General features: G+C 43.1%; 1 protein-coding gene and 1 long non-coding RNA gene across 4 annotated transcripts; both read right to left on the reverse strand.

Moving 5' to 3' along the window:
* Positions 1-4,169: 4,169 nt before the first annotated feature.
* Positions 4,170-9,859, reverse strand: LOC115351294. The gene is made up of 3 exons (XR_003926757.2): positions 9,686-9,859; positions 7,853-7,971; positions 4,170-5,713 (listed from the first exon to the last, which is right to left on the reverse strand). It is a non-coding gene; the product is annotated as an uncharacterized LOC115351294 (long non-coding RNA).
* Positions 9,860-11,662: 1,803 nt separating this feature from the next.
* Positions 11,663-23,901, reverse strand: LOC115351286 (glutathione S-transferase 3). 3 transcript variants are annotated; one of them, XM_030037895.2, is made up of 7 exons: positions 23,851-23,901; positions 19,949-20,055; positions 18,031-18,082; positions 17,144-17,276; positions 15,229-15,370; positions 13,012-13,143; positions 11,663-12,453 (listed from the first exon to the last, which is right to left on the reverse strand). In XM_030037895.2, the coding sequence occupies exons 2-7, from the start codon at positions 20,033-20,035 to the stop codon at positions 12,310-12,312; spliced, it is 690 nt and encodes a 229-aa protein (XP_029893755.1). In that variant the 5' UTR covers positions 20,036-20,055; positions 23,851-23,901; the 3' UTR covers positions 11,663-12,309. The 3 variants fall into 3 exon arrangements, with proteins under 3 accessions (XP_029893755.1, XP_029893754.1, XP_029893756.1); XM_030037894.2 differs by lacking the exon at positions 23,851-23,901 and adding an exon at positions 23,674-23,830; XM_030037896.2 differs by lacking the exon at positions 23,851-23,901 and adding an exon at positions 20,533-20,556.
* Positions 23,902-24,821: the final 920 nt, after the last annotated feature.

Below are 24,821 nucleotides of genomic sequence, written 5' to 3' on the forward strand. Positions count from 1 at the left end.
ACAGTGACCCCAGAAGAGCATGCAAGTAACTATTGTCTCCTTGTCCTTTCTGCAATCTCAAAAGCTGCCAATGGCAGCAATAGACTTGATGGCAAAGAAGGGGAGGAAGAGGTCTCTGATTTGAGGCTCAGGGATGAGGGGTCAAGCAAAGCATTCTGATGCTTTTTGGATTTGCTGAACATGGCCACATCCAACTTTGACTGTTTTTCCACTTCCACACATTCCTGTTTGCCAGAAAGACTCTCCCCCTTGTTCTCTTTTTATTTTGCTTCCAGCACAGCCTTTCATAATGTAATTATAAAGCTCCTTTGACATCTAAAGGTATTGTATCAATGAGGTTACTGTTATCTATAACTTGAATAGCTGTTCTGTAAACCTCTAGAGTAGAAAATAAAATAAGTTTCTTTTATAAATAATTTGTTAAGCCATGCCCTTGAGTATTCAGGCAGCTGGCATGGAGCCCAGGTACCACTTAAGTGATCTTGGGTTGGGCACAGGCAGATTTTAAATAGTGCATATACCATGGTCTGGCCTGTCGAGTTCCCACTGTGCTCTGTGGACACCTTCATTATGCTGTAGGTTAGACAACTCCAAAGTCTTCTCAAAACGTACCTGCCTGCAATCCTCACAAACCACTAAGCAGCTGGCTTGGGGGACCGTGCCCAATTCCAGCTTCCAGCAGCATCCTCTTAGAGGTGGGGACAGGGTATGCAACTAAGGGCCACCAGAGAATTAAACAGGGGGGGGTTAGGAGGATTCTCCCCAGGCTGCTTATCCAGCTCCTAAACTGAAGCACACCACCACTGTGATAAAGAGAGTCCACATGAATAGTCAGAACAAGTCATGCATCACTCAAGCCTAGACTTGCTGCAAAGTTCAGCCACTGCTCCGGTTCTGTCCTGGAAGCTTTACTGACCGCCTGAGGGCAAGGTTAACCAAGCCTGTATTCACCCTCACACATATTTCTGTAAGCTGTTTGCCACTTCCCTGGACCACCAGCACAGAAAAGTCTGAAAAGAGTAATCCTAATTCTGATTTACACCCATTGTGCTGCTGGCGAGGAGAGCTTAAATGAAGAGCCAGTTTACAGAATGTTATTTGGATCGTTTAGTCTTTATTGATCTAAGTATCTTAACATGGTCAAAAGGCTGATTTATATAGGCACAAGATAGGCAAGATCAAGGCTTCAAGGGCATCTGAAAAATAACCTTAGCAGTACAAATTTCATTGTGAAATATTTACCTTAAATAACTCATGTATTATAATGATTTCCTATTTTGATAGAAACTTGTGTAAGGGTATGTTTCCTCCGTTTAGTCTCTGGTGTCTGCTGTGAAACTTTCTAAGACCTTCAGTTTATGTGCATTGTTACAACTAAAACTAATAATAAACTAAGCTTAGGTTTAAAGAATCTTTTTATTTTCAGAAGAGGGTGTAAAGAAGTAGAGCAGAAATTTCAATCCTATTTTTATCTGATGTTGACCAATTATAAAGCTGGACAACAGGACAACAATTTGGGTTTTTTTTCCCAATAAAACAGGGGGGTTTGCAATAAAAGAAAGATAAAAATTGATCACCTGAAAAAATCTAAAATCAGCTCTCATCCTGTAAAACATTTTTTGTTTGTTTTGGTCCTTTTTTAAATAAAACCAGATTTATTTATACTTCTCAGACAAGGAGAAATAAGTTTTATTGACCACGAGCCCACTTCTCTCATAAAACACTTTTGTTTTCACTGAAGTTCGTGTTTCCCTGGAGTTCATCAGAATTTTCGTAAGACCCCATAACCCTAATACAGATTTCAGCATTAATTTATCTTCAAAAGGCAAATATTCTCTACTTCCCTTAAAACCTCTTACACAGATCTGTCAGCATAAAGAGATTCAATGGAACAAAATTAGTAACACATTTTTTATACAATCTAGAACTATCCCACTTTTAAGATACTCTTTATTCACTGTTTGGTATCATGGTCAAAATTGTAAAATGTATGGGTTTTACTGACATTTATGAGTAACATTCTAACTCTACATTTACTTTTCTTGCAGGTAACGTAACAGTTTGTGAAATGTAACTTGGCTTGCTCTCTAACAATGTTTTCAGCATGAGATTCATTTGTTAATGTTGCATGTGCAAGATTGTACAAATCTAGAAGAACAAAAATCAAGGTTTAAGTAGGAAAAGGGGCTGAAAAATGACAGCAGATGGAACCTGGCTTCATTTCCTGGTAAAGGATCTGTTTGTTAATGCTACAGCTTCTTCATCTGGCGGTGGCTTTTGTTGGGTGCCAGGCTGGAGGAACTTCTTATTTCTGGCAATGTTGCTTACTCTTGCTTTAAAAGCCTAAAATTGAAACCAATGCAATTCTAAGAATAGGGGTGGGAAAAGTTCTAATGACAAGCCAACACAAGCCTGTGAAATCAGCTTCATCAGATGGTGGCTCAGGGCTCATGAGGAGGGAGGAGGCAGTTTCCTAGGAGCAGACAGTACAATCTCAGAGAAAAGTAGGTGCAAGTCAGATGGTACAAGTCTACAAGGCCAGGTATAAAACTATGCAATGATCGGTAGTGGGATAATCTGCCTTTCATAATTTAATCTTTCAGCACTAGAGAGCTGCTTAACCCCTGAATGTTCAATATCTTTCAAGATTTCACAGCATTTATTATTATACCCTTGATAGCACTTCCATCCTTTTAAATTCCTAGCCTCAATGATATCCTCTAACAATGATTTCCACCATCTTAGTGTGAAAATGTTGCCTTTCATTGCTTGTATTTTGCTGCTTTTAATTTCATTGAGTGTCTTATTCCACTTCTGTTATAAGATAGGGCAGATGAAAGCCCTTCTCTGTCTCTCTTACTGGGACCACATGCATAAAAAATTATTTATCTAATAATTTTTTAAACAAATTGGACTGTAATTCACTTCTCATGTGCATTTCTCAGCTCTGCTTTTTCATTTTCTATTCTTTGTATTTTACTTTGTTGGCTGTATTTCCTGATCCTCACTTGATTGCTTCTGCATTCTGTGAGAGTGCAAGAAACTGCCAAGCATTTTAACTTGTCTTCCTCAAAACTTTGAATGAATACTATTTGATTTAATTACCTGCAGAAAAGGAAACTGGGAAAGAATGGAGGGCACTTTCTCTTCTACCATCAGGAAAGCTTCAATCAGTTGCTGGACTTCTACCCACAGAAGTTTGACAGACATGAAAGATTGTAATTAGCTTGATTCAAGAGGAAAAATGTTTACAGGAATTAAAAACCTAATTACTTTTCTCAGTTTTGCTCCAGTACAGAGTTGATGGAGATATTCATGACCTAAACCTACATTTGAGGTTTATTTCTGCATCCCTGGACAGTTTTATAAATTGCACATGTACAACAGTTGCTACATTTCCATAAAAACTATGAATAAAAAATGATCAGAAGAAACTGTAGGTATGGTATAAGATATATTAAAACTGGAGGGAAAGATACGTGGTTAGTCATCTGTGCACTGGGTCAGATAGATACAAACCTCCACTTGCTTTTGTTCCTTTGCCCTCAAGGAGAGGTTTTCAATGCAAGTTTGGTAAGGGAATAGGAATCTGGCTCTTCTTGCCCAGCTAGTTAGCAGTGCTATAGACCTCAGTGCTCACTTCACAAAGGCAATATCTCACTTACACATACATAAGCCTCTCTTCATCAGCCTGCACAGTGGGAGGTTAAACTGAATGTATGTATACATAGAACTGAACTGCCCTTGCCACAGCAGGAATATTGAAAGGCAGCTTTGGTGCGCTTGAGAACCACGCAGAAACTGTGTATGGTCTTTATGTACAAGGTAATAAAGTTGTGAAAAGTAAAATACAGTAAATAAACTCATGTTAGGAAAGCGTTGATGGGGCCATGTTTCACTGCTGAATGTGGAGATTCTTAGTCTTCTACACAGGAACAAGCAGAAAAGACAGATCAATCTTTGGGGCCCAAACCTATACGCTTGTCTTCAGTAGTCAGGCTTGAAGAGGTGAAGAACACTCTCCAACTAGTGAAGTCTTACTCTGTTCCTTTTGTAGGGCAAAAATGATCCCTGGATCCTGGAGATGAATGTTCTCCAGCCTCAACCCTGCATCGCTTCATATTAGCACCTGTTACTATTAGCAAGAAGGTACCATGGCACTAGAAAAATAAACAGTGTGCTTGTTTAATTAAGGTTAAGATACACATGCTCCTATTATACCCTTTGTTTTGTTGTGTGGGCATACTTTGCGAGAACGTAAGCAGTGAGATACTCTGCAAAGTGAGAGTTACGCTGTTCATTTCAAAGAAGTCTCTGTGCAACCCCTTCTTAGAGAAACCTTCTCAGAAATACTTGTTCGGAGCAGGTTTTCAAAGGAATCCAGAACAAACAGTTCTCTCCCAGATCATCCCTTGAGTAAAGTTCTCCTACAGCAAAACTGTCTGCTGAATAATGGCAAGAGTTAAATAAGGTAGCTACTTCCTTGAGAAAGCTAGTGGAGGCATGATCTATGCTTGAACTAATGTGTATCCAAGTGGGCTGGCACAGCTGGGGTCATATGTGCTAAGCTATGGCATCTAAGGCTGAAGGATGAGGTGAAGCTCTTTTCTCTTGCCGTAAAGGATAACATTTCCATTCCATCTTCTCTTGGATGATGTTTCCAGATGTGAGATTAAATGGTTCTGCTGCAGTGTAGAAATTGGTCTGAAATGGAAAGTAGCAGTTGTAGGGCAAGCAACATAAATGAGTTGGAACCTGAAGCATAACCAGAAAATTGTCCCCAGTTCTGCATTAGGATTAAGAAGTGATGTCTATAGCTAGGTACTTCATGGGTCAATGTCAGAGTTGGACATGAGTTATACAACCATGCTATTTGAAAGTTTCCACTATACACCAAGGTCATGTTAGGTTTTTTGGATGCCAGTGCCACGTTGGGAGCTCATATATGGCTGATTATCCACCATGTCCTTCAGCTTCTCTCCTCTGAGTTCCTGCTTCTCACATCAGTGGGAATTTAGGTAAACTGAATTTAGATATGGTAGATGCATCTTGTTTATTCATTCCCAGTATGCATACTGATTCAGATCACTGAATTTCACCTTTCCTCCCTATTGTCACTTTATTTTTTTATCTTCTGTGAAGTGTGCTAATTTTTCTTTTAGCCCCTTGATAAAAATGTTAAATAGGAAAGTGCCAAAGATCTAATTGCTGTCTTCACCTACCTAATATGTAGTTACAGAGGGGCCAGGTCCAGACTCTGCTCAGAGGAGCATAGTGAAAGGAGGAGAGGCAACAGGCACAGGCTGCAGCATGAGAAATTCCAACAGACACCAACAAAGAAAGTTTTACAGGTCAAAGCCTGGAAGGGCCTGCTGGAGATGGGTATATATATGCCTGATCTCTGCCCTGTACTCCTAGGTGGCTGGCAGACATGCTTCTAGTCATACACTAAGAGGTTAACGATGCCTTAACCTAACCAGATAAATTGCCATCTGGTGATATTTATTTCTTCTCGTTGACTACAAAAGCAGTCACAGTTCAAAAGCTGATATCTAGCGCTTAGAGATTTAAAGTTACGTAGCAGGCTCTGTCCTTCAGGTCCTTCCCATAGAGGTTGTACTTTTCAGGCTGTATGGCTGAGGATGGCTCGGGCTGCACTGTCTTCATCCCACCAGTCCCCACCATGGGCACTTCTGAAAGAGCAGGGCCCCATCTGGGGACAGAAAAAAGTAACATCAGTCTAATTCAGTGCCCACAGCTCTTGCATTGTTGAAATGGAGCTGAATGAAATGAAACGTGCCTAGTAGTTGCCTGCAGCTGACATTTCCCCCCACAGCAAAAATGATATAGAAAAGCCTTTCCTAGGAGCAAGACTGGGGTTTAATGCAACTCTGAATTTTGGGTGGCAAGGACTACTCTGCACCAGCAGCACACAGGCAGGGACCCGATGTCCAGCTCCTATGCATCTCCTCTCAAATGCGAACTTCCCTCTCTTGAACCTCAAAGCAGTGGTCAACACACATAAGCACTAGCTCCAAGACCTGCTGGTAGCAGGTCGCAGTTTGGAAACCAGCTGTTGTGGTTTAAGCCCAGCCAGAACAAAGCACCACAAAGCCGCTCGCTCACTCCTCCCTCCTGGCCATGGTGGGATGAGGAAAAAATATAAAGAAAAGCTTGTGGGTCGAGACAAGGACAGGGAGGGATCACTCCCCACTTATGGTCATGGGCAAAAGACAGGTTCAACTTGGGGAAGGAACAAAATCAATTTAATTTACTACCAATTAAATCAAAACAAGGATACTGACAAGTAAAACCAAACCTTAGAACACCTTCCCCCCACCCCTCCCTCCTTCCCAGCTCAACCCCACTCCCTGTTCTCTCTCCCTCCTCCCCCCGGCGGCGCAGGGGGACGGGGAATGGGGGTTGGGGTCAGTTCCTCACACCTTGTCTCTGCCGCTCCTTCCTCCTCAGGGGGAGGACTCCTCACTCGTCCCCTGCTCCACCGTGGGGTCCCTCCCACAGCAGACAGTCCTTCACGAACTGCTCCAGCGTGGGTCCTTCCCACGGGCTGCAGTCCTCCAGGCACAGCCTGCTCCAGCGCGGGCTTTCCCCTGGAGTCCCGGCCATCCTGGGGGGCATCCATCCCCCTGCTCCGGCGTGGGCTCCTCTCTCCCCGGGCTGCAGGTGGGCATCTGCTCCCCCGCTCCCCTCCGTGGGCTGGGGGGGGACAGCCTGCCGTCTGGTCTCCCCACGGGCTGCGGGGGCATCCCCTCCTCCCCCGCTCCTCCTCCCCTCCTTCCTCACTCCCCTCGTATCCGCACAGGGGTTCCTCTCCCATCCCGATCCCCCCACTCACTGCAGGTTCCCCTTCTCAAGGCTGTTCTCCCAGAGGCGCTACCGCCGTCGCTGACGGGCTCGGCCTGGGCCAGCGGCGGGTCCGACGTGGAGCCGGGGAAGCTTCTGGCAGCTTCTCACAGGAGCCGGCCCTGCGGCCTCTCCCCTGCTACCAAAACCCCGCCACACAAACCCAAAACACCAGCCAAGGGGCAAGCTTATTTGTACCACGTAAAAACCGATACTTACGTATGGGGTGTAGGCACCCAGCTACTGGCAGTGGGACCCGCCGGGCGGCCCCTGTGAGGAGCAGCCGGGGCTGCCCCGTGCCGGACACAGCTGGTTCCAGCCACTTCCAGCCGGTTCCAGCCGGCTCCAACCCACCCACCCCAGGGCATCGCTCAGCCCCGCAGACAAGGTGGGGGTGCCTCGGTGTAAATATATTTAAGAAGGGGCAAAACACTGCACGGTAGTGTGTGAGGGAAAAGCTGTGAGAAACAGCCCTGTGAACACAAGAGGAGAAGGAGGGGAGGAGGTAGAGGAGTCAGGAACAAAAGAGGGACGTTGAGCCTGGGAAGAAGAGTGGGAAGAAAGTGTTTAAGCTTTTGTCTTTGTTTTTTACCATCCAACTCTATATTAATTGGCAATAAATGAAAATTAATTTTACCCAAATCAAGTCTGTTTTGCCTATGATAGTAATTCGTAAGTGATCTCCCTGTTTTTTATCTCAGCCCACAAGCTTTTCTATCTTATCTTCTCTTCCCATCCTGTTGAGGAGGGGCAGTGAGAGAGCATCTGGGTGGGCATCTGGCAGCCCACCAAGGTCACCCCATCACAACTACTGACAGAAGGAAAAAGATGGCAGGTAGCAGCCTGAGCCTAAGCACTAAATGCACACTCCTTTGATCATTTTGAGCTAATATTCACTCAGGCTGGGAAAGCTGGACACTGGTTTGCATGGTAGTACACAAGGTAACAAAATCTGGTAGAAGTCATTCAAGACTGTCAAACATCTTACCTTGCAGTAACTTCCTAGACTGGTCTCTGCTTTCCAGAAATTCTCCTTCAAACTGGAAAGGTAACAAGGTAAGTGTGTTAGGAAACATGACCTCAGGCTGCAGCCACTTTCCTATGGCCCTAAACAGCAGGATAAAGACACAGCATGCTGTTAAACATGGGCCAGGAACAAAGACATTTTAGTGTTGAAAGGTTATTGTTACTGAGGTAAAACCAAAAAATTCTTACCATAAAATACATCTTTTTTAAAATATGCATTTCTGTGCCTAAGTACAGCAATAGTGATAACTGCATTGTATAGGAAGCATAGTGATGATCCTCTCAGGGATCAGGAAAGTGATTCACTAAGTGAAAATGACTTACAAAAAGTTATTTTGTAGGAGTATGTTGACTGCTGTACTCATGTATCTAGTATGTTTTGGCAGTAGTTTTATAAATGCTTAAGCTGATCTACACAACTGAAAAGAGTGCAATTAAGAAAGTGGTCATACCCCCTTTGTGGCTCGCAGACACTTGTTCTTAACGCCCAACTTGTGCTGGCACCACCAATCTAGCTGACTGTGTGAAATGTCTGATCCAGTAAAAAATCACCCTTAAAATAAATAGTCTAGGGTTTTCAACTGGTTCAGCTTATGTTGTAAGACAAGAAAAGCAGGGAAGGAGATGGTATAGACAAGGAAGGCCCGTCTTTTTTGGTGAGAGAGTTGGCTGTAAAACCACAGCCTGAATTATTCACTATGAATAGGGTACACAGTAAAGACATCAGAAATAAAGTATAGCTCTTGCAGGGGATTTTGTATCTCTCTACTAAGCATAGAAAAAATCTGTCAAATGCCTGCTGTAAGCAGTGTTAGGAACCCTCCAGTCAGTTTGTCCAACTAGTATTGCCTGAATTTGGCATCTTGCTTTCTTTTGGTTAGTGTTGCTATACTCAGGTATGAAGAAGTGCCACAAGAAACATGCAGGAGATCTGCAAAATCCCTGCGAATAGCTGGGACTTCTTTTGCACCTTCAGAAGTGCTCACCTAAATACTAAAGATCCATTGGAATTAACTGCAGCCTACCAAAATATATGCAAACACAATGTAGAGTAATCTATAAAGATCCCATATCGTCACCAGAAACCCTAACTTGTACCAAAGCCTATATTCTGGACTCACTGTTAAATCAATGAGAATTCTACCAGTGCTTTCAATGGGGATGAACTTGCAATTTCATTGACAGCGAATGTTTTAAACCAAAACAGGTTTTATAGGACCATAACCCTTACTCCCACTAAGGATAACTTTTGCCTGTCTAGTGGAAAAATGCTGCAGGCCGATTTATACATAAATAGGTCTTACCAGAGCAAGGGTTGAAGACAAACCCAAGTCCTTCTTGGAAAATGCATCAAAACTGCCTAACACCTAAATGCTTTGGACAGTTAAGAGTGAACCTCACAGTTAAGAGTGAATTCATGAGGTTATCATGCATTCTTAACTATTTTTTGAGCCAGGAATTATTGGGCCAGCAACATCGAGAGACATAGGAGAAATGGCAACAAACGTCTGTCTGTATATCTTCTTTGCTTACTACTGTCTTGAAGGCTGGTAACAGAACTCAGGTGCTCTGATGTGTCTTAAAAGCATTACCAAAGTCAGCTAAAGACCAAAATAATTACTGCTAGAGAGCTGTACCAGGACTCAAGGATACTCAATATGGGGATCTTTTACAAAAGATACAGATATAAGCTGATTTCCATGATTTCCTCCCTCATTTGCTCAAAATTTGAAAGATCACAATAATAGTCTATAGAGGTGTCACTCCGTACAGGTTAGAAACTAAACTGACAAACCTGTGTGGGAATATCCACATAAGAAATGCTGCATCCTTAGACAGGGTTAACCCACAGGACTGTGTCACACCATGTAGGCCTGCAACGATAGCATAAGCAAAAATGGCTGTGGATGTTATAAGCAGTACACACTAGGTCATATATAAACATGTTTAGGTGTCTTCACCTCAAACCAAATCAAGAAGATAAATAAAAAATAAACAAACAGAATACGAGTTCTCATCAATGATTTACTGAAATATCAGGAAATGACCCATCAGTTGGGCCAGACCTGGAGCAGTACAGGGTTGCCAGAGCAGAGATTCCCCTGCAGCCCATGGGGAAAACCATGGTGAGGCAGGCTGTCCCCCTGCAGCCCGGGGAGGACCCCACGCCGGAGCAGGGGGATGCCCTGAGGATGCTGTGACCCCGTGGGAAGCCCACGCTGGAGCAGGCTCCTGGCAGGACCTGTGGCCCCGTGGAGAGAGGAGCCCACGCTGGAGCAGGTTTTCTGGCAGGACTGGTGACCCCGCGGGGGACCCACGCTGGAGCAGTCTGTGCCTGAAGGACTGCAGCCCACGGAAGGGATCCACGCTGGAGAAGTTCACAGAGGACTGTCTCCTGCGGGAGGGACCCCACGGTGGAGTAGGGGACGAGTGAGGAGTCCTCCCCCTGAGGAGGAAGGAGCGGCAGAGACAAGGTGTGAGGAACTGACCCCAACCCCCATTCCCCGTCCCCCTGCGCCGCCGGGGGGAGGAGGGAGAGAAAATCGGGAGTGAAGTTGTCCTCGGGAAGAAGTGAAGTGTTGGGGGAAGGTGTTCTAAGATTTGGTTTTACTTCTCATTATCCTACTCTGATTTGATTGGTAACAAATTAAAGTAATTTCTCCACGTCGAGTCTGTTTTGCCCATGACGGTAACTGGGGAGTGATCTCTGCCAGTCTTTAGCTCGACCCATGAGCCTTTTGTTATATTTTCTCTCCCCTGTCCAGCTGAGAAGGGGACTGATAGAGTGGCTTTGGTGGGCACCTGGCATCCAGCCAGGGTCAACCCACCATACATGACCATCAGCTATTAGGCTTATCACCGACCAGTACTGGCAGACAGTCACCTCCTATGTCTTCTGCATCTTTGCTCATGGAACATTTGTTTGAACAGCATTACACCACAACTTTCCTCACATTCTGGTGAAAAAGTTCACTTAGCAAAGGAATTAAGATCAGCTACAGGGTTTTCCAAACTTTCATATAAAACTAATCTGGGATTAAACCAAGGACTAAACTGTAATTGCAATTGACATTAGGAAGGCAGGTGACAGATAAGCCACCGTAGGTCAATAAAAACCTTGTAATTCCTGGCAATGAGGGAAAAGTATTTTTAGTGCTGAGAACTTCAGTCACGCTGAAGCTGGGGAGATTGATGAGCTCTCAAGTGGGCAACTCATTCATCAAATATCAGACAAGTGTACTCACAGCATTCCAAGGTCAAGCAGCATCTTAATTCTCAACCCATAGCTAACACAGGAATTAAACAATGCCATTAGGGATTGCACACAAGTCTTTTCTTGTAAACTGTATCATTAATATAGAACTAAAAATAACAGATGTGAAACCCCAAGACAACATCCTACAGAGCAGCTTTTCAAAGCATAAGTGCAATTTATTGAAGTGATTAAAAGCATTTGAAATTCGTTTGTCAAGTCATCTGCTGAAACCATAGATTAAAAAAAAAAAAAAAAAAAAAAAGAGGAAAAGAAATAACATTTTGAGTTTGGAAGGTATTAACTTCTATACGACGTTTGTGTGACAGTTTACTACCTCTCCTTCACATGTCCCTTCTCTGGTTTATAAATGCAAATGAAATGCCTTTGCATGAGGCATATGGATTAACAAGGATCCTCTTCATATGAAGTATAAAGAATTTATCCTCCAAGAAAAATAAAAATGAAGTTTGCAAGCCCCAACTTTCATTCATGACACAACATGACAACATGACCACATAAAAATAAAAAGTTTATTTGATTAGAACAGATCCTCTAGATACAGCAGTTACGCAAAAATGCCATTTGGCAGTCAATTTGTTTCCTAATTCAGTAATGAGAAAAAAGTGCAGCTTAGTTATAAAGGCACAATGCTGATATTTCAGACAAGTCACTGATGTCCAATAAAACTGGCAAGAGAAACACCTCCCTCATACTTTCTTTAAAAACCACTTGTTTCATTTGCCTACAGTGATATTAAAAACAATAAAGGCCTGAATTGGGAGCAATCATCATACAAAAATCTGATCTGGATCTCAGAAGAAAGTCCTCAGAAGTAGCAGAATAAGCTGAAGCTGCCAGTCAGCAACTCACATTTCTTTCTTTTTCGCTCTTCCAAAGTCTCCAGGAAGACAGCATGCTTGCTGCCACTTCACTTGCTTAAAGTTACCAAAAAAAATCTCAAGAAGAATGAAGGAAAAAAATAGGCTAGTAGTAAAGTGTTATAAAAGATACCTGCCTACTGTATTTTGTATGAAAGAACATAAGATACTACCCATTGAAACTCCTTTCAAACAGCCCTTCACCTTCTCTCTGCAGTATAATTGTACCTGTGCAATCTGATAGTTCTCTTAAACTGAGCACAACTTTTGTTTTAGCCAGGCACACTAATTCGCTTTCACGTCATAATACATGTGGAGAACTCTCCTCACCGTCTCCACGTATTTATCATCAGGAACAGGTTTTCTCTGGCTTCCTGGCTCTAGAAATTTCTTGATTGTGGGGATGCTGCTTATCCTTGCTTTAAATGCCTAAAAAGGTAAACAGTAAGTACATGGTATTTAAAGAACAGGAAGTAACACAAGAAAAAACAATTTTACTGATTTGTGTAACATCCTTCAAAAAGTTGTATGTGGAGGCAAGACAGGAAATACAGTTTTAGCCATGGATGAATTTTAGTCCCCCCACTCCAACCTTGCTATTTTAAAGAGTAATAAAACAGCCCTCTGTCTTGTATTGATATGGGATGAAGTGGAAACAGTTATCTGTGGTTTCAGATGTGTACTTTACTCAGATCACTTCTTGTGATCCAGAAAATATCTTCTCCTTAAAGGTATCACAGAACTGGTGAGGGGATGGAAAAAAAAGGGAGGGTGGATTTCTTCAGATCTGTACAGGGATTACTCCAGAAAATAATAGGTTATCTAGATGAAATATATTACGAGGTTCTTCCTAAAGCAAGAAGAACAAGACTACAAGGAAAGAGGACTGACAAATGCTCTTGTTTCGTGGAATTATCTACACACAACAGACTTTGAAATATCATTTATCACATTTCCAGCCATGAGTCTATTGTTAGTGTAAGGTACCTGTAACTGAGGAAAGCCTAAGAGCACATCTGACTTCTTCTCTTCTACCATTAAAATGGCTTCAAGAAGATGAACATCTGCCCAGCTAAAACTGTTGCCAACAAGAAAGTCCTGCCCATGGTCCTTCAAAACCTAGAAGTGTCATAAACAAAAATGTTCAGATATGGATAGCCAGCTGGGGTTGATGTTTTCAAAACGCACAAGCACACCTTCTTTGACAATACTTACTGCCTCCACTTCTTTTCACCTTTTTCTCCCATGCAACTACGGATAGTAATAGCGTGGGGGATGTGGGCCCAGTGCCTGCGATCACTGACCATTTTACGGGATATCTATGAGCAGTCCTCACAGCGGCAGTCTAGAATCCCAGGGTTTCTCCTATAGCTCTAGGCAACCCCACAGACTGGACTACAGGGTTAGATACCTCCTTGGTATTCACTCCTTTCCAGCGTAATCAATCTTGAATTTTTCTGTATGTAGTTACAGCTTCAGTGGGAAAATAGAGAATGTAAAAGAGAGGTGATCAGCCTAAAGCAGTGGGGCTAGGATGCAACAAATGGAATCTAGGGTAGAATGAACTCTGGCAGCTATCTATAGGAGAGCTGGTATTTAGGTCAGAAACTGTCTTCCCTTTAGCCTTTAAAACAGAAAAGCAGCTATTTCTGCCAGATCATCCTGCCTGTGTATGTTAATTTCCATTGAGAGCACCTCTTAGGTCCTCTCTAAGATCAGCTAGAGAAAGACCAAGATTCCAGTGTGGCTTAAGCAGCAGACCACTCAGACTGGAAGACAGCAGTGATAGCTGTCTATTACTGTGGTTAAAAAAAAAAAAAAAAAGTAGATGTATTTGAAATTTAAATAAAGCTGACAGTTTGCTATTCTAAAATGGCATTGCCTTTGCAATGCAAGTTACTGTGGTGGGTTGACCCTGGCTGGATGCCAGGTGCCCACCAAAGCCACTCCTATCACTTGCCTTCTTAGCTGGACAGGGGAGAGAAAATATAATGAAAGACTCATGAGTTGAGATAAGGACAGGGAGGGATACTCATCAATTGCTGTCACAGGCAAAACAGACTCAACGTGGGGAAATTACTTTAATTTGTTACCAGAGTAGGACAATGAGAAATAAAACCAAATCTTAAGAACACCTTCCCCCCACCCCTCCCTCCTTCCTGGGCTCAGCACCACTCCCTACTTCTCTACCTCCTTCCCCTGAGTGGCAGAGGGGGACGGGGAATGGGGGTTGGGGTCAGTTCCTCACACCTTGTCTCTGCCGCTCCTTCCTCCTCAGGGGGAGGACTCCTCACTTGTCCCTGCTCCACCGTGGGGTCCCTCCCACAGGAGACAGTCCTTCACGAACTTCTCCAATGTGAGTCCTTTCCGTGGGCTGCAGTCCTTCAGGCACAGACTGCTCCAGCGTGGGTCCCCCGCAGGGTCACAAGTCCTGCCAGCAAACCTGCTCCAACGTGGGCTCCTCTCTCCATGGGGCCACCGTGGACCTCCCTGGGCTGCAGGGGGACAGCCTGCCTCACCATGGTCTTCCCCACGGGCTGCAGAGGAATCTCTGCTCCGCTGCCTGGAGCACCTCCTCCCCTCCTTCTTCACTGACCTAGGGGTCTGCAGGGTTTTTTGTCTCACATATTCTCACTCCTCTCTCCAGCTGCAGCTTGTTGCACAGGTTTTTCCCCTTCTTCTATCTGTTCTCCCAGAGGCACTACCACTACCACTGATGGGCTCGGCCTTGGCCAGTGGTGGGTCCGACTTGGAGCCAGCTGGCACTGGCTCTATCAGACATGGGGGAAGCCTCTAGCAGCTCCTCAGAGAAGCCACTCCTGCAGCCCCCCTGCTACCAAAGCCTTGCCACACAAACCAAATAGTTACACAGTTTCATTTTTCCTAAAACCAGGAAGTTGCTTTTTTAACTGTATATAGCTAGGTTTACACCTTCATTGGATCGTAACAGTTTTGAGCCAAAGGGGATACTTGGACCCTTCAGTCTGAATGTTGATGCTACTCAGACCATGAAATCTCATTTAGGAATTTTTGTATTTAACCTGCTCTGTCCTCCCTCTCATCTCTTCAGCCTGCAGACAGTGTGATGTCCTGGTTTAAAATACTGCACTGATACTTCTCTGTTTCTTCTGCTTTTGGTACAATACCCAGTGTTCCCATTGTTATCCTTCCAGAACAATGGAAGGAAATGATCCTTCTACATACCTTTTCATATGCTGGGAAATACCTGCTTGTCGCCTTTTGGACTATAACAGCACATTGTTTCTCTTTATCCTCAGCCGACAAGAATGGGAACATCAAAATGAAGCCCATAAGGTCATCAGTTCCTCCAACATACATATCAATCCTTAAAACAAAAGCAAACAAAAACCTTAAATAAGAAGGCACCTTCATAAGCAGAGTTTCTTAGATTTTTGTTGTGATAGTAGAAGTTGAAGCTGAATTTCCCACCCTCCTCATGAAAATTATTTTTGCAGTTAAAAGAAAATATGTCACAGTCTGAGTCTCACTCATAATTGTAGTGCTGTCGACACTTTACTTGCCTCATTGTGCAGGATTAAACAGGATTGTACAGAGGTTAAAAAAGTTTAACTTTGGTGTTATAGATCACTTCAGAATCACCAAAGAAACACACAGTACCACAAGAAGTCATCCCCAACTGGTTTAGTTGTCTGGATGTATCCCGCCTTCAGGGTTTCATCCAAAGTCCAAGTGGTACCAAATAGATTAATAATGGGGTTGGAAACCTGAACTGTACCAGGTTCCGCACCTAGCTAAATTATTAGTACAGCAGTTCTTCAGATCATTCCTTTTATCCATTTTTCCATAGCTCTGACAGTAGGTTTTGTACTGTAGACAAGACTCAAATTTAAATTAAGTCCTCACGAATATGAATAAAGTATCTCGTAAAATAGTCTAACAAAGTCTTCATCCTATGTGGTAAGAGATTTGAGTTCCTGCTGTGTAATAAGACTAACTGCAGTTTTTGTTGTCAGGCAACAGCTTCTCAAAAAAGCCTCTGTAAGGATTAAACAAGTTATGTGCAATAAGAAGCTATCAGATATTCCTGCAAGCCTTAATGTATGTCAGCTTCTCACCTGCATCTATCCAGTCTTCCAAAACTGCACTTCCACACTATACAAGACCAGCTATCCAAAGTACTTAAGCCTGGAGCTAATAACAGCAAGCCTTCCTCAAAACACTGATGCTTCCTTCCCCCTGCCCAAGAACAAATCAACAAATACACTTCATTTATATTTGCTGGTAAAACAGCCGGAATAGCTTCCAGGCTAAATCTAAAACTCGATGCAAGAGAATTCTGTTTGAAGGAAAAGGTATGCAAGGAATGCAAGCTACAGGAAATGATGCCTTATTAACAACGTAAAGAAGCTGATAAACTATGACTGAGGCTCCTGTCTGAATATTCATTCTTTTTGTTACTTCCCTGAACCTGCTTCAGCCAATTCTTCCAACCATTTGCATTGTTTAATGGCAGTTTATTTTAAACTATCTATTAAAGTTAGATGCTTTACTAGTTGACCTTTAGTTTTCCTTCTTTTGAAAAACAATAGCAAATGGACATTTAAAGGCTACATATTGAGACAGCCCAATCACATTTTTTTTCCTTCACACAGACACATCAAGACCTGGATTTAATTTCACATGAAACCAGAAGTTTTTCAACATCAGCTATTCTTTCCCCAACTTTCAAAGACCTAAACCATGCACTTTTCACAGTGCTGTGGAACATCATGCAATCGCAGATAGCATCAATGACAGATCTTATTTTGCAGCCAAAAGTTAAAAACTAACCACTGCTTTCCAAAAAGTTTTCTGTTTACAAAAGTAGTTCAACATTTACATGCTAGTCACCTCTCAATTACCTGTGTCAAGCTATACTAAAGCACAATAAACCCCTGCCTCAAAAATTTTTTATGTAAAAATAATCAAATTAGAACAGATCATTTGGCCTGCATCTAACTGTGGCCTGTCAGGCTTACTGCAAGTTGTGTGTCACTGAGGCACGCAGGTGATTCTCTGGGTGTGCAAGTATTCAATTAATTCTAGATGTATCTAAGCTACTATAATAAATTCAACAAGAGTAGTACTGTTACAGTACAGGGCTCTCTCCATCAGGTCCTTCCCGTAGAGCTTGTACTTTGCTGCTATGTAGCTGAGGATGGCTCTAGTCTGCACCATCTTCATCCCATCGATCTCCACCATGGGCACTTGCTGAAACAGCAGGGATCCACCTAAAGGGAAAGCCACACATTATTCTACTGGATCTAGTAACTCCACATCAGATTTCTTGCTGTCTTCAGAATATCATTACTTTTATGGTGAGCTTGCTGTGGGTAGTCATTATATTAAACTGGAGTTCTTCCACGCAAACAATAAGTTACAGTGGTGAAGACAAATTAAACTGTGGAACACAATTATTGTGGATTAACACGCTTGCTTTTAAAAAATTTCACTGAAGTTGCAGTCAGGACTGTGTACAGCAGCTTTTATGCTGAAATTGAAATACAGTGGAGACAATCACACTGAACATATCAACTGAGTAAAAAGTGTCTAATTCTAAATACAGTTAAAAAATTCTGTTCCATTATTTAAAACACAGTTGAAGCAAATGTCAGATTCCCAAATTTCTCTCTTAAAAGCAGTATCTTAAGCTAAATCAGGACATTCAATGAACTTTTAGGATACCTTTTTTCAAGTTACTGAAGCCCAGGGTAAGTTTGTGGGACCAGGTAGGACACGTAGACAAACAGAGAACAGAACAACCCAGAGGCCAGCCTGGGGAATTCTCCAGGTTAGAAAGAAATTCAATTTTCAATTGCATCTGTCCACATATGGGAAAAAAAATCAGCCTCTGCAGCTGTTCACAGCTCTCAGTTTTACTCCCCTCTCTGCTGTGTGGAAAGAAAGTCCCACAGAGTCTTCAAAGTCTTCTCTGAGACTAAGTAAAGTCTGGCCACCCTTTCTTGAAGTTTCACATTGACTCACCTTGCAGGAGCTTCTCATACTGCTCTCGAGTTTCCAAAAACTCTTCTTCAAACTGACAAAGAGAATGAGGAAGAAAAGGAAATGAGCATCTTTTCACATTTCTAGAACAGATAAACTTTTTAAGCATCATAAAAGGAAGAGAATATACACATCATGGTTCCTTCCATTCCAGATATGGCTCTAAGGAAGAAAATACTAAGGGCAGAAGCACTGTCAAAACCTCTTGGACTGTCATCTGTGACAAATGCTGCTAAAGGCAACCCTAACAGAAAAACAGGCAATAAGAACTGGAGTGAGGATGGTTTGTTTGATATTGAACAGGCAATTTAATGTGACACAGTCAACAATACAGACTAGGCTGTCCTTAAAATTCTTTCTAGTATGTGGAAAAAAAGCTCTGCTGTGGGATACTTTGATTTCGGAGGTAGACAGGACTTAGAAAGTTAAAACAAAGCTTTTACAAAATAATGTAAAAGCGGTACACCCAGCAGGAAGTTTAGTACAGAAGCATGTTTAGGACACCTAAAGATGAATTATGCACTAGCTGAGAAACAAAAAGATACAGAATTGCCTGTGATCAGAATGATGTAGTTATATTCAACATGGTTGAGGATGGCTGGTCCAATCAGTGCTACTCACGGAGGAATTCAGTTCAAGATTAAGACACCAAAGTTAGATGTCTACATGTACATGTTTGCATGTGCCATACATGTCTATAGTCAATGTAGACCATGAAGACTAGAAAATGATTGAGCTTACCAATCCCTAGATGCTGAGCTATGGACTCCCAAGGATCCTTCCTCAGTCAACTTCTGTCAGAAAGTCTGTGCAACTTATGTTAATAATTAAGACTTGCTATACTAGGGAAACGCCAGAAGATTAGGTATACTAATACAATGCCAATGTTCAAGTGTACTAAGTGTGATCACAGAGTCAAAAATTCAGAACCCAGGTTTCTGCTGATGAAAAGCTGGGAAAAGAATACCTCAAGGAAAAATGTAATAATTGGTACCTGTCAATATTTTTTTTTTAATTAAAAAAAAAAAAAAAGAAAGAAAGAGAGAATTAAAACACAGGAACAAATGATGCAGGAAGCAGCCAGTTGTGTCTTCTGTAAGGCCTTTAGATAAAGACTGGTGGTCTTTTTGAAACACTCATATTCCTTGGCTCAGTACAGGGGTAACCACATGAAGTGTAAGAGCCTGCAGTCCTAAAGAGGACGTTTGGAGCAACTACTAGTCCTTTCTGTCCTCAAACTGAATTATCAGTTTATCACCAAGACAGATAGCAAATGAATAAGTAAATTATATCCCATTAAAAAAAACAATTTTAAAGTGGTGTCTTGCTTCTCTGGTTTACCCAAATATTTTTCTTCCTGCTCTGAGACTTCTAATTTCCCTACACATGTGGGTCAGTTTGCTCACTTCACCCTGTTAAGCCTCATCTAAATGATGCAAATAAAACAAAATCTATTTTGTGCTATAGCTTATTGTGGAGGATGCAGCCAGTGGAGTGAAAAATAAAATAAAAATCTGTGCGAGCATCCAACTGAAAACAGAAAGACTAGAGAAAGTAAATTTTTTGCTATTTTACTTGGCACAGATAATACTTGTTATGCCAGGAACACATCTATCATTCAGCTCAACAGCTCTGGGTCAGTAATCGAATGCTTAATTAAGCATTACGCATTCTTGCATTAAGCAAGAAACTGGTTTACAGTGTCATTGCTCAGAAGACATGTAACTGGATGCCATACTTTTGTGTGCCTAAAGTAAGAGTGTTTAATTATACTGAATAGCCAATGCTCATTTACTATTGTGTCTTGGGATGCCCTTTCTTTTTTGGTTAATAACCTGTGATCTGCCTCAAAGACAAGCTTACCAATGTTCAGCTTAAAATTAAAAACACTAAAACAAACCTCGACCCCAGCTGCAGCTAACAACCAGCGAATTGACTCCATCTTGCCTCTTCCATCAAAGTAGTAAAGTTTTGGTTTTCCGGCCATGACTTCAAACTTCCTGTTACCTAAAATAGTAATAAAAGATAATGAGTTAATAATGATACAAAAATCTGATGGCAGCTGGAATAATGGTTCACAGGTCACTCACATGACAAAAATTTAAGTTAATTTTTGACAAAACATTTCAGTAAAGTTTCAGTCTAAACTGATTTGGTTTTACTGCTGCACAGTCAAGTCACAGTATTTCATAGTCTTTTCATTCCCCTGAAAGTCAGGAAAAGTCAGCATCAAGTAAGTAGGAGATAACAGAAAAAAATAAAATCACCACAAAGGAAATCCTTAAAACTTTTGGAAAATGTAAGTTTTAGCACTGGAGTTACTCAATCACCACTGAAAGCCAAGTTTCGATCAAAGGGGAGAAGAGGCAGTAGACAGGTTTTTCAAATCTGACAGTTCTTGTATCAAAGAATGCCAAAGTACGTAAACATTAATTCTACGCATACTTAGGTGAAGTATGGGAATGTATTTTCAAAGCTTCTCACTTTTCTTTCTAGCTGTGGTGATCCAGGCTAAGTATGTGATCTGGAATCAGTAGAAACTTTTAAAAGAATGACCAGTTTCTTCTGTAATAATCTAGATTAAAATACAAAGATTCAGACTTTTGCACCACTTATACTTCTACTGGTGGCACTATTTTCTATTAATAAACCCTGTTGCTAAGCAAAACTTTACAGACTTTTCAGTTGATCAAATACACCATGCTTTGCAAGCAGCATTTTAGTTCTTGAATGGCTTCATAAACGAGGCTATTAATTGTTATTTTTTGAACAGACTAGTATTTAGGTCTCAGCAGGGATTGGATTCCACTGTAGAGCCGTAAGCCAAAGGAGCATCAAATTTCATCATACTGGCATTTCATATGCAGAACTCCATAATAGCAACTCCTCGCTGCAACTGAGAGCTGTTTTCCCTCTGTAGGGAGATTTCTTCTCACTCCAATCCACAATTCAAGTAATCCTGGAAAAGAGGCTGTTGGCATGTGAACAATAACCTCCAGTTCCCAATGTTGCAAGAGCTCCTTCATAAGTGGAGGGGAAAAGCGACCTCTGAAAGACCTTAAGCACACGCGAGGCAAGCAATCCACTTGTTAGCCAACAGGCATGACAACATAACACAAAATACAAGACTGCATCTTACCATGGGAATTCAAATGAGTCAAGCTATTCTGCCCTTCATGCCTGCTTAGGGGCCTCCATTTCTTCTTAGGTGTGAAATATATTAACCTGATTCGTGTCAATATAAAACAACGATAGGGCCGCATGGTGAAATGTGACCCTCTCTGCATATGTAATCTTTAACCGTTTTGCTTGATCTTGTATAACTGTAGGCCTAAGGGAAGTAGGAGAGTATGTATATAGTTCTTGCTTCCTGCAAAAGCCATATAACAGTAGGGAATTACAAAAGTTGGAAACGAAATAAAATCAGACATCAAGTAGAAATCGAAAAATACTTCACACGGTCTCTCGGAAGTAGCGGAATCCTATAGTTGCAAAGGTTTAAAGAAAAAAGGGGGGGGATTGATATAGAGAACAAACTGCTTATTGCTTAATGATTGTCTCTCTGTAACTTTACATACCAAGGACTGGTGTTTGTCAAGGATTAAGCCTGTCAGAGACTGGTACTTAGGAATGATGAGCAAGAAGGAACCAAGAGCGATCACAAGACTTAATTAAGTGTTCGATGAATTTACGATCTTGTTAAGAAAACACAAGTAGAGGCCTTGCTTGAATAGATAAGGCCAGAAAAGATAAGAACTCCTGCCTTTTGTTCCCATCCTTGTAGATAATTTAGCTTAAACTAACCATATGGTGCTATACCACTAATGAGAACTTAGATAATAAGAACACTAACAAGCACTAAAGGTATCAAAACATGTAAAGGACCATACTGCGCAGAATCACCTGAGGAGGGACAAATAGCGGACAAGAGAGGAAGACTATGGAAGACCACCAGAGGACTCCTGAAGACCACCAGAGACCTTCAATGCACCTGCATAAAGGACATTTACATATGTTAATAGTTTCCCGGAAAAGTAATGAATATGTATAACATTTCTCACGAATCTAGTGAATATGTATGTAGAACCTGTACTTAACCTGCACAATTAGACCTGACGGGGTGTGCCTTGGTAGAGCAGAGGCTCCCGGTGCACCCAGCGCTGTTTGCTTGCCTCTATTCATATAATAAATTGTAAACTTTAATTAGAATCCTGTTTTGGACATGATTATTTTTCACATCAGGTAAGTCACTGGGAACTAAAACATTGCTGAGTAGTATCTATACTGCTAATAAATATAACAGTGCATGAGAAACAGCAAAAAAGACTAAAGAAAACTACCAGTGTGAACTACATGCAAGAACAGAATGAAACAGGAGTTGCTTGTAATACAGCTAAATTCACAGAAGAAGAAAAAAAAAGCCAAAGGTGATTTTTAACTTGAAGTTTAAAAAATTAAGGAAACAGAAGAGTCACTTTTCTTCAGTGCACCTTCCTAAGACATGCTGCTAGCAGGCCAACTGACATGTCACAGGAGATAAGCAAGTCACTGTTGCCAAGCACACATCAATGCAGCAAAGGCAAACGGAAGGTAAAGACATGGCGGATGCTTGTCGTGTAAATACAGGGGGATCAACAAGCTTTGAAGCAAGCTGTAGCATTCTGGTTCCTAAGACTGAGCCTGCCATGCAATATTGGAAAAGAAAGTCCAATTTGTCAACTGAAATCTGATGGAAAGAGAGTACCCTGGGGATGGGCAAAGATCTTCTCCCTTCCCCGTTCTTCTCACCAGACGTAAAGGAAGAAAAATGGCAATTTGCAGCCTAGAGCCGCAATCGCAGGTAGGTTGCTGGCCACTCCTCTCAGCCTGGTATCTCAACAACAAAGGGGACTTTGGAAAAAAAGGATCTGAATTTACTCCCTTGTCGTGATTTCTGAAGGCCACCTGGGCTAACAGGGGGAAAGAGGGAACATAAATATCTGCACAAGAAGTCATCGCTCACATCCTAGCCACACAGACCAGAAGAACACTGGTGAAAAGGGCCAGATGACCGGCTCCGCCTGGCATGTCCCGCGGATCCAAGACTCCAGGGCTCGATTTTCACTGCAGCCCTCAGCCAACGGCGGCCGCTCTTTTCTACCCTGCGTCACGTAACACCAACCTGGGGGGAGTCCCCTACTCAGCGTATGACAGCCCGTAGCCTCCCGGGCCATCAACTCCAACCCCGTCTGTTGGTGACAAGCTCTTCGCAGACACGCGATGAAGAGTGGTTCATGTTATTAAATGGGGGTCTGTCGTGCCGATAGCTGGCGGTGGGGGGAGGGCTTGGAGGCAAAGAGCAGAACGGAGCAAGCGCTCACGTAAGAGATGAGTAACGCTGGAGTACGCGCTTCTTGTACAAGTGCCCGGTAAGTCCAGGGCGAGCCGCCCGTGACCTGGGCGGTTATCTCCTCATCAGACACCCGAATGCCGACCTGAACCCTGCACGGCCCCCCCGCCCCCGTACCACGAGAGGCAAGCGAGCCGGAGGATACCGGCGTGGTGATGGGAGAAGAGAAATCACAGAAACCCACGCTATTCACACAGAGAATTAAAAAAAACCAAAACAAAACCAAGCGAACATACACGGCTTTTAACTAGCGAGGCAGCAGCGCTTCCCGCCGCAGAGCCCCACAGGCCGCCACCCGCCCGCAGCTGGCGGCCACCCCGTGAGGAAAACAGCCGAGCCGAGCCGAGCCGAGCCGAGCCGAGCCGAGCCGAGCCGAGCCGAGCCGAGCCGAGCCGAGGCCCACGCGCACCCACCTCTCCCGCCAGCAGACGCCGCCACCCCGCCCCCACCCTCAGCCCTACGTAGCGGCGACCAGCGGGACAACCGCCAATAGGAAGCCGGTAATCTACATATTTCTCAAAGGCTTCTGGGTGACAAACGTAATCAAAAAAACCAAAGAATTTGAACGGTTAAAGAGTTCGAGCTGTGTTAGCCCGAGCGTCTGGTGTTAGAGAGAGGCGTTTCCGCGGTGTGTGTCGCTGGGCTTTGCCCGCCGGCGGCGTCGCCGTGACCAGGGGGCGCTAGGTTTCGTGGCCCTTATATAACGGTGCGGTCGCAGTGTTGTTCTGGATGTGAGGGCGATCTGGCTGCGACATCTGTCACCCCATTGATCGCCAGGGTTGATTCGGCTGATCTGGCTGGCTAGGCGGGTGTCCCCTTCCTCCCTCACCGCTCCATGTGCGTCCCTCCCGAAGCTGCGCGCTCGGTCGAAGAGGACGACCTTCCCCGATAGAGACGTACCGTTCATCGGTCAAGGGTATACGGTAGCTGCGCTCCCCTGCTAGAACCTCCAAACAAGCTCAAGGTCCATTTGTAGGAGAACGTAGGGTAGTCAAGCTTCCAAGACTGCAGACACATCCAAGTGAGGCACTGCATGGGGCAGTCTGCCATTGTTTTGTCCACGCCAGAAACAGGGCTTTTCCCCTCGGGCGCTCCCGCGACCGTGTTACCTTATTCACACTGTATGGGGTGTGCGTGTGTGCATTGAGGAATTCCAATTAATTTTTATTTCCATCCCTGAAGGCCATGCTCCATTTATCACTTCTCCCGCTTCCATCCCCCAGCCACCTACGAATCCTTGAGCTCCCCACCTTACACACACGCCAGTTACAATCTACCATCCTTGAACTTGTAAATGTATTTTTCACCTAGTTCATCACCTGTACAATTCATTTTAAGCCCACATGAACAGTTAGGAAAAGGGCTGGCTTTGTAAGTTATCAAC

The sequence above is a fragment of the Aquila chrysaetos genome, chromosome 15, assembly GCF_900496995.4.
Source record: "Aquila chrysaetos chrysaetos chromosome 15, bAquChr1.4, whole genome shotgun sequence".
Classification (NCBI taxonomy): Eukaryota; Metazoa; Chordata; class Aves; order Accipitriformes; family Accipitridae; genus Aquila; species Aquila chrysaetos.

Excerpts from the sequence above, each read along its gene's own strand:
- LOC115351286 (XM_030037895.2), bottom strand. The coding sequence starts at position 20,035 with ATGGCCGGAAAACCAAAACTTTACTACTTTGATGGAAGAGGCAAGATG. Across the intron at positions 15,371-17,143 it reads GACCTGATGGAGAGAGCCCT|GATTGATATGTATGTTGGAG; the intron begins GTACTGTAACAG and ends TTTTGTTTTAAG. Across the intron at positions 13,144-15,228 it reads ATTTCCCAGCATATGAAAAG|GTTTTGAAGGACCATGGGCA; the intron begins GTATGTAGAAGG and ends TGACACTTCTAG.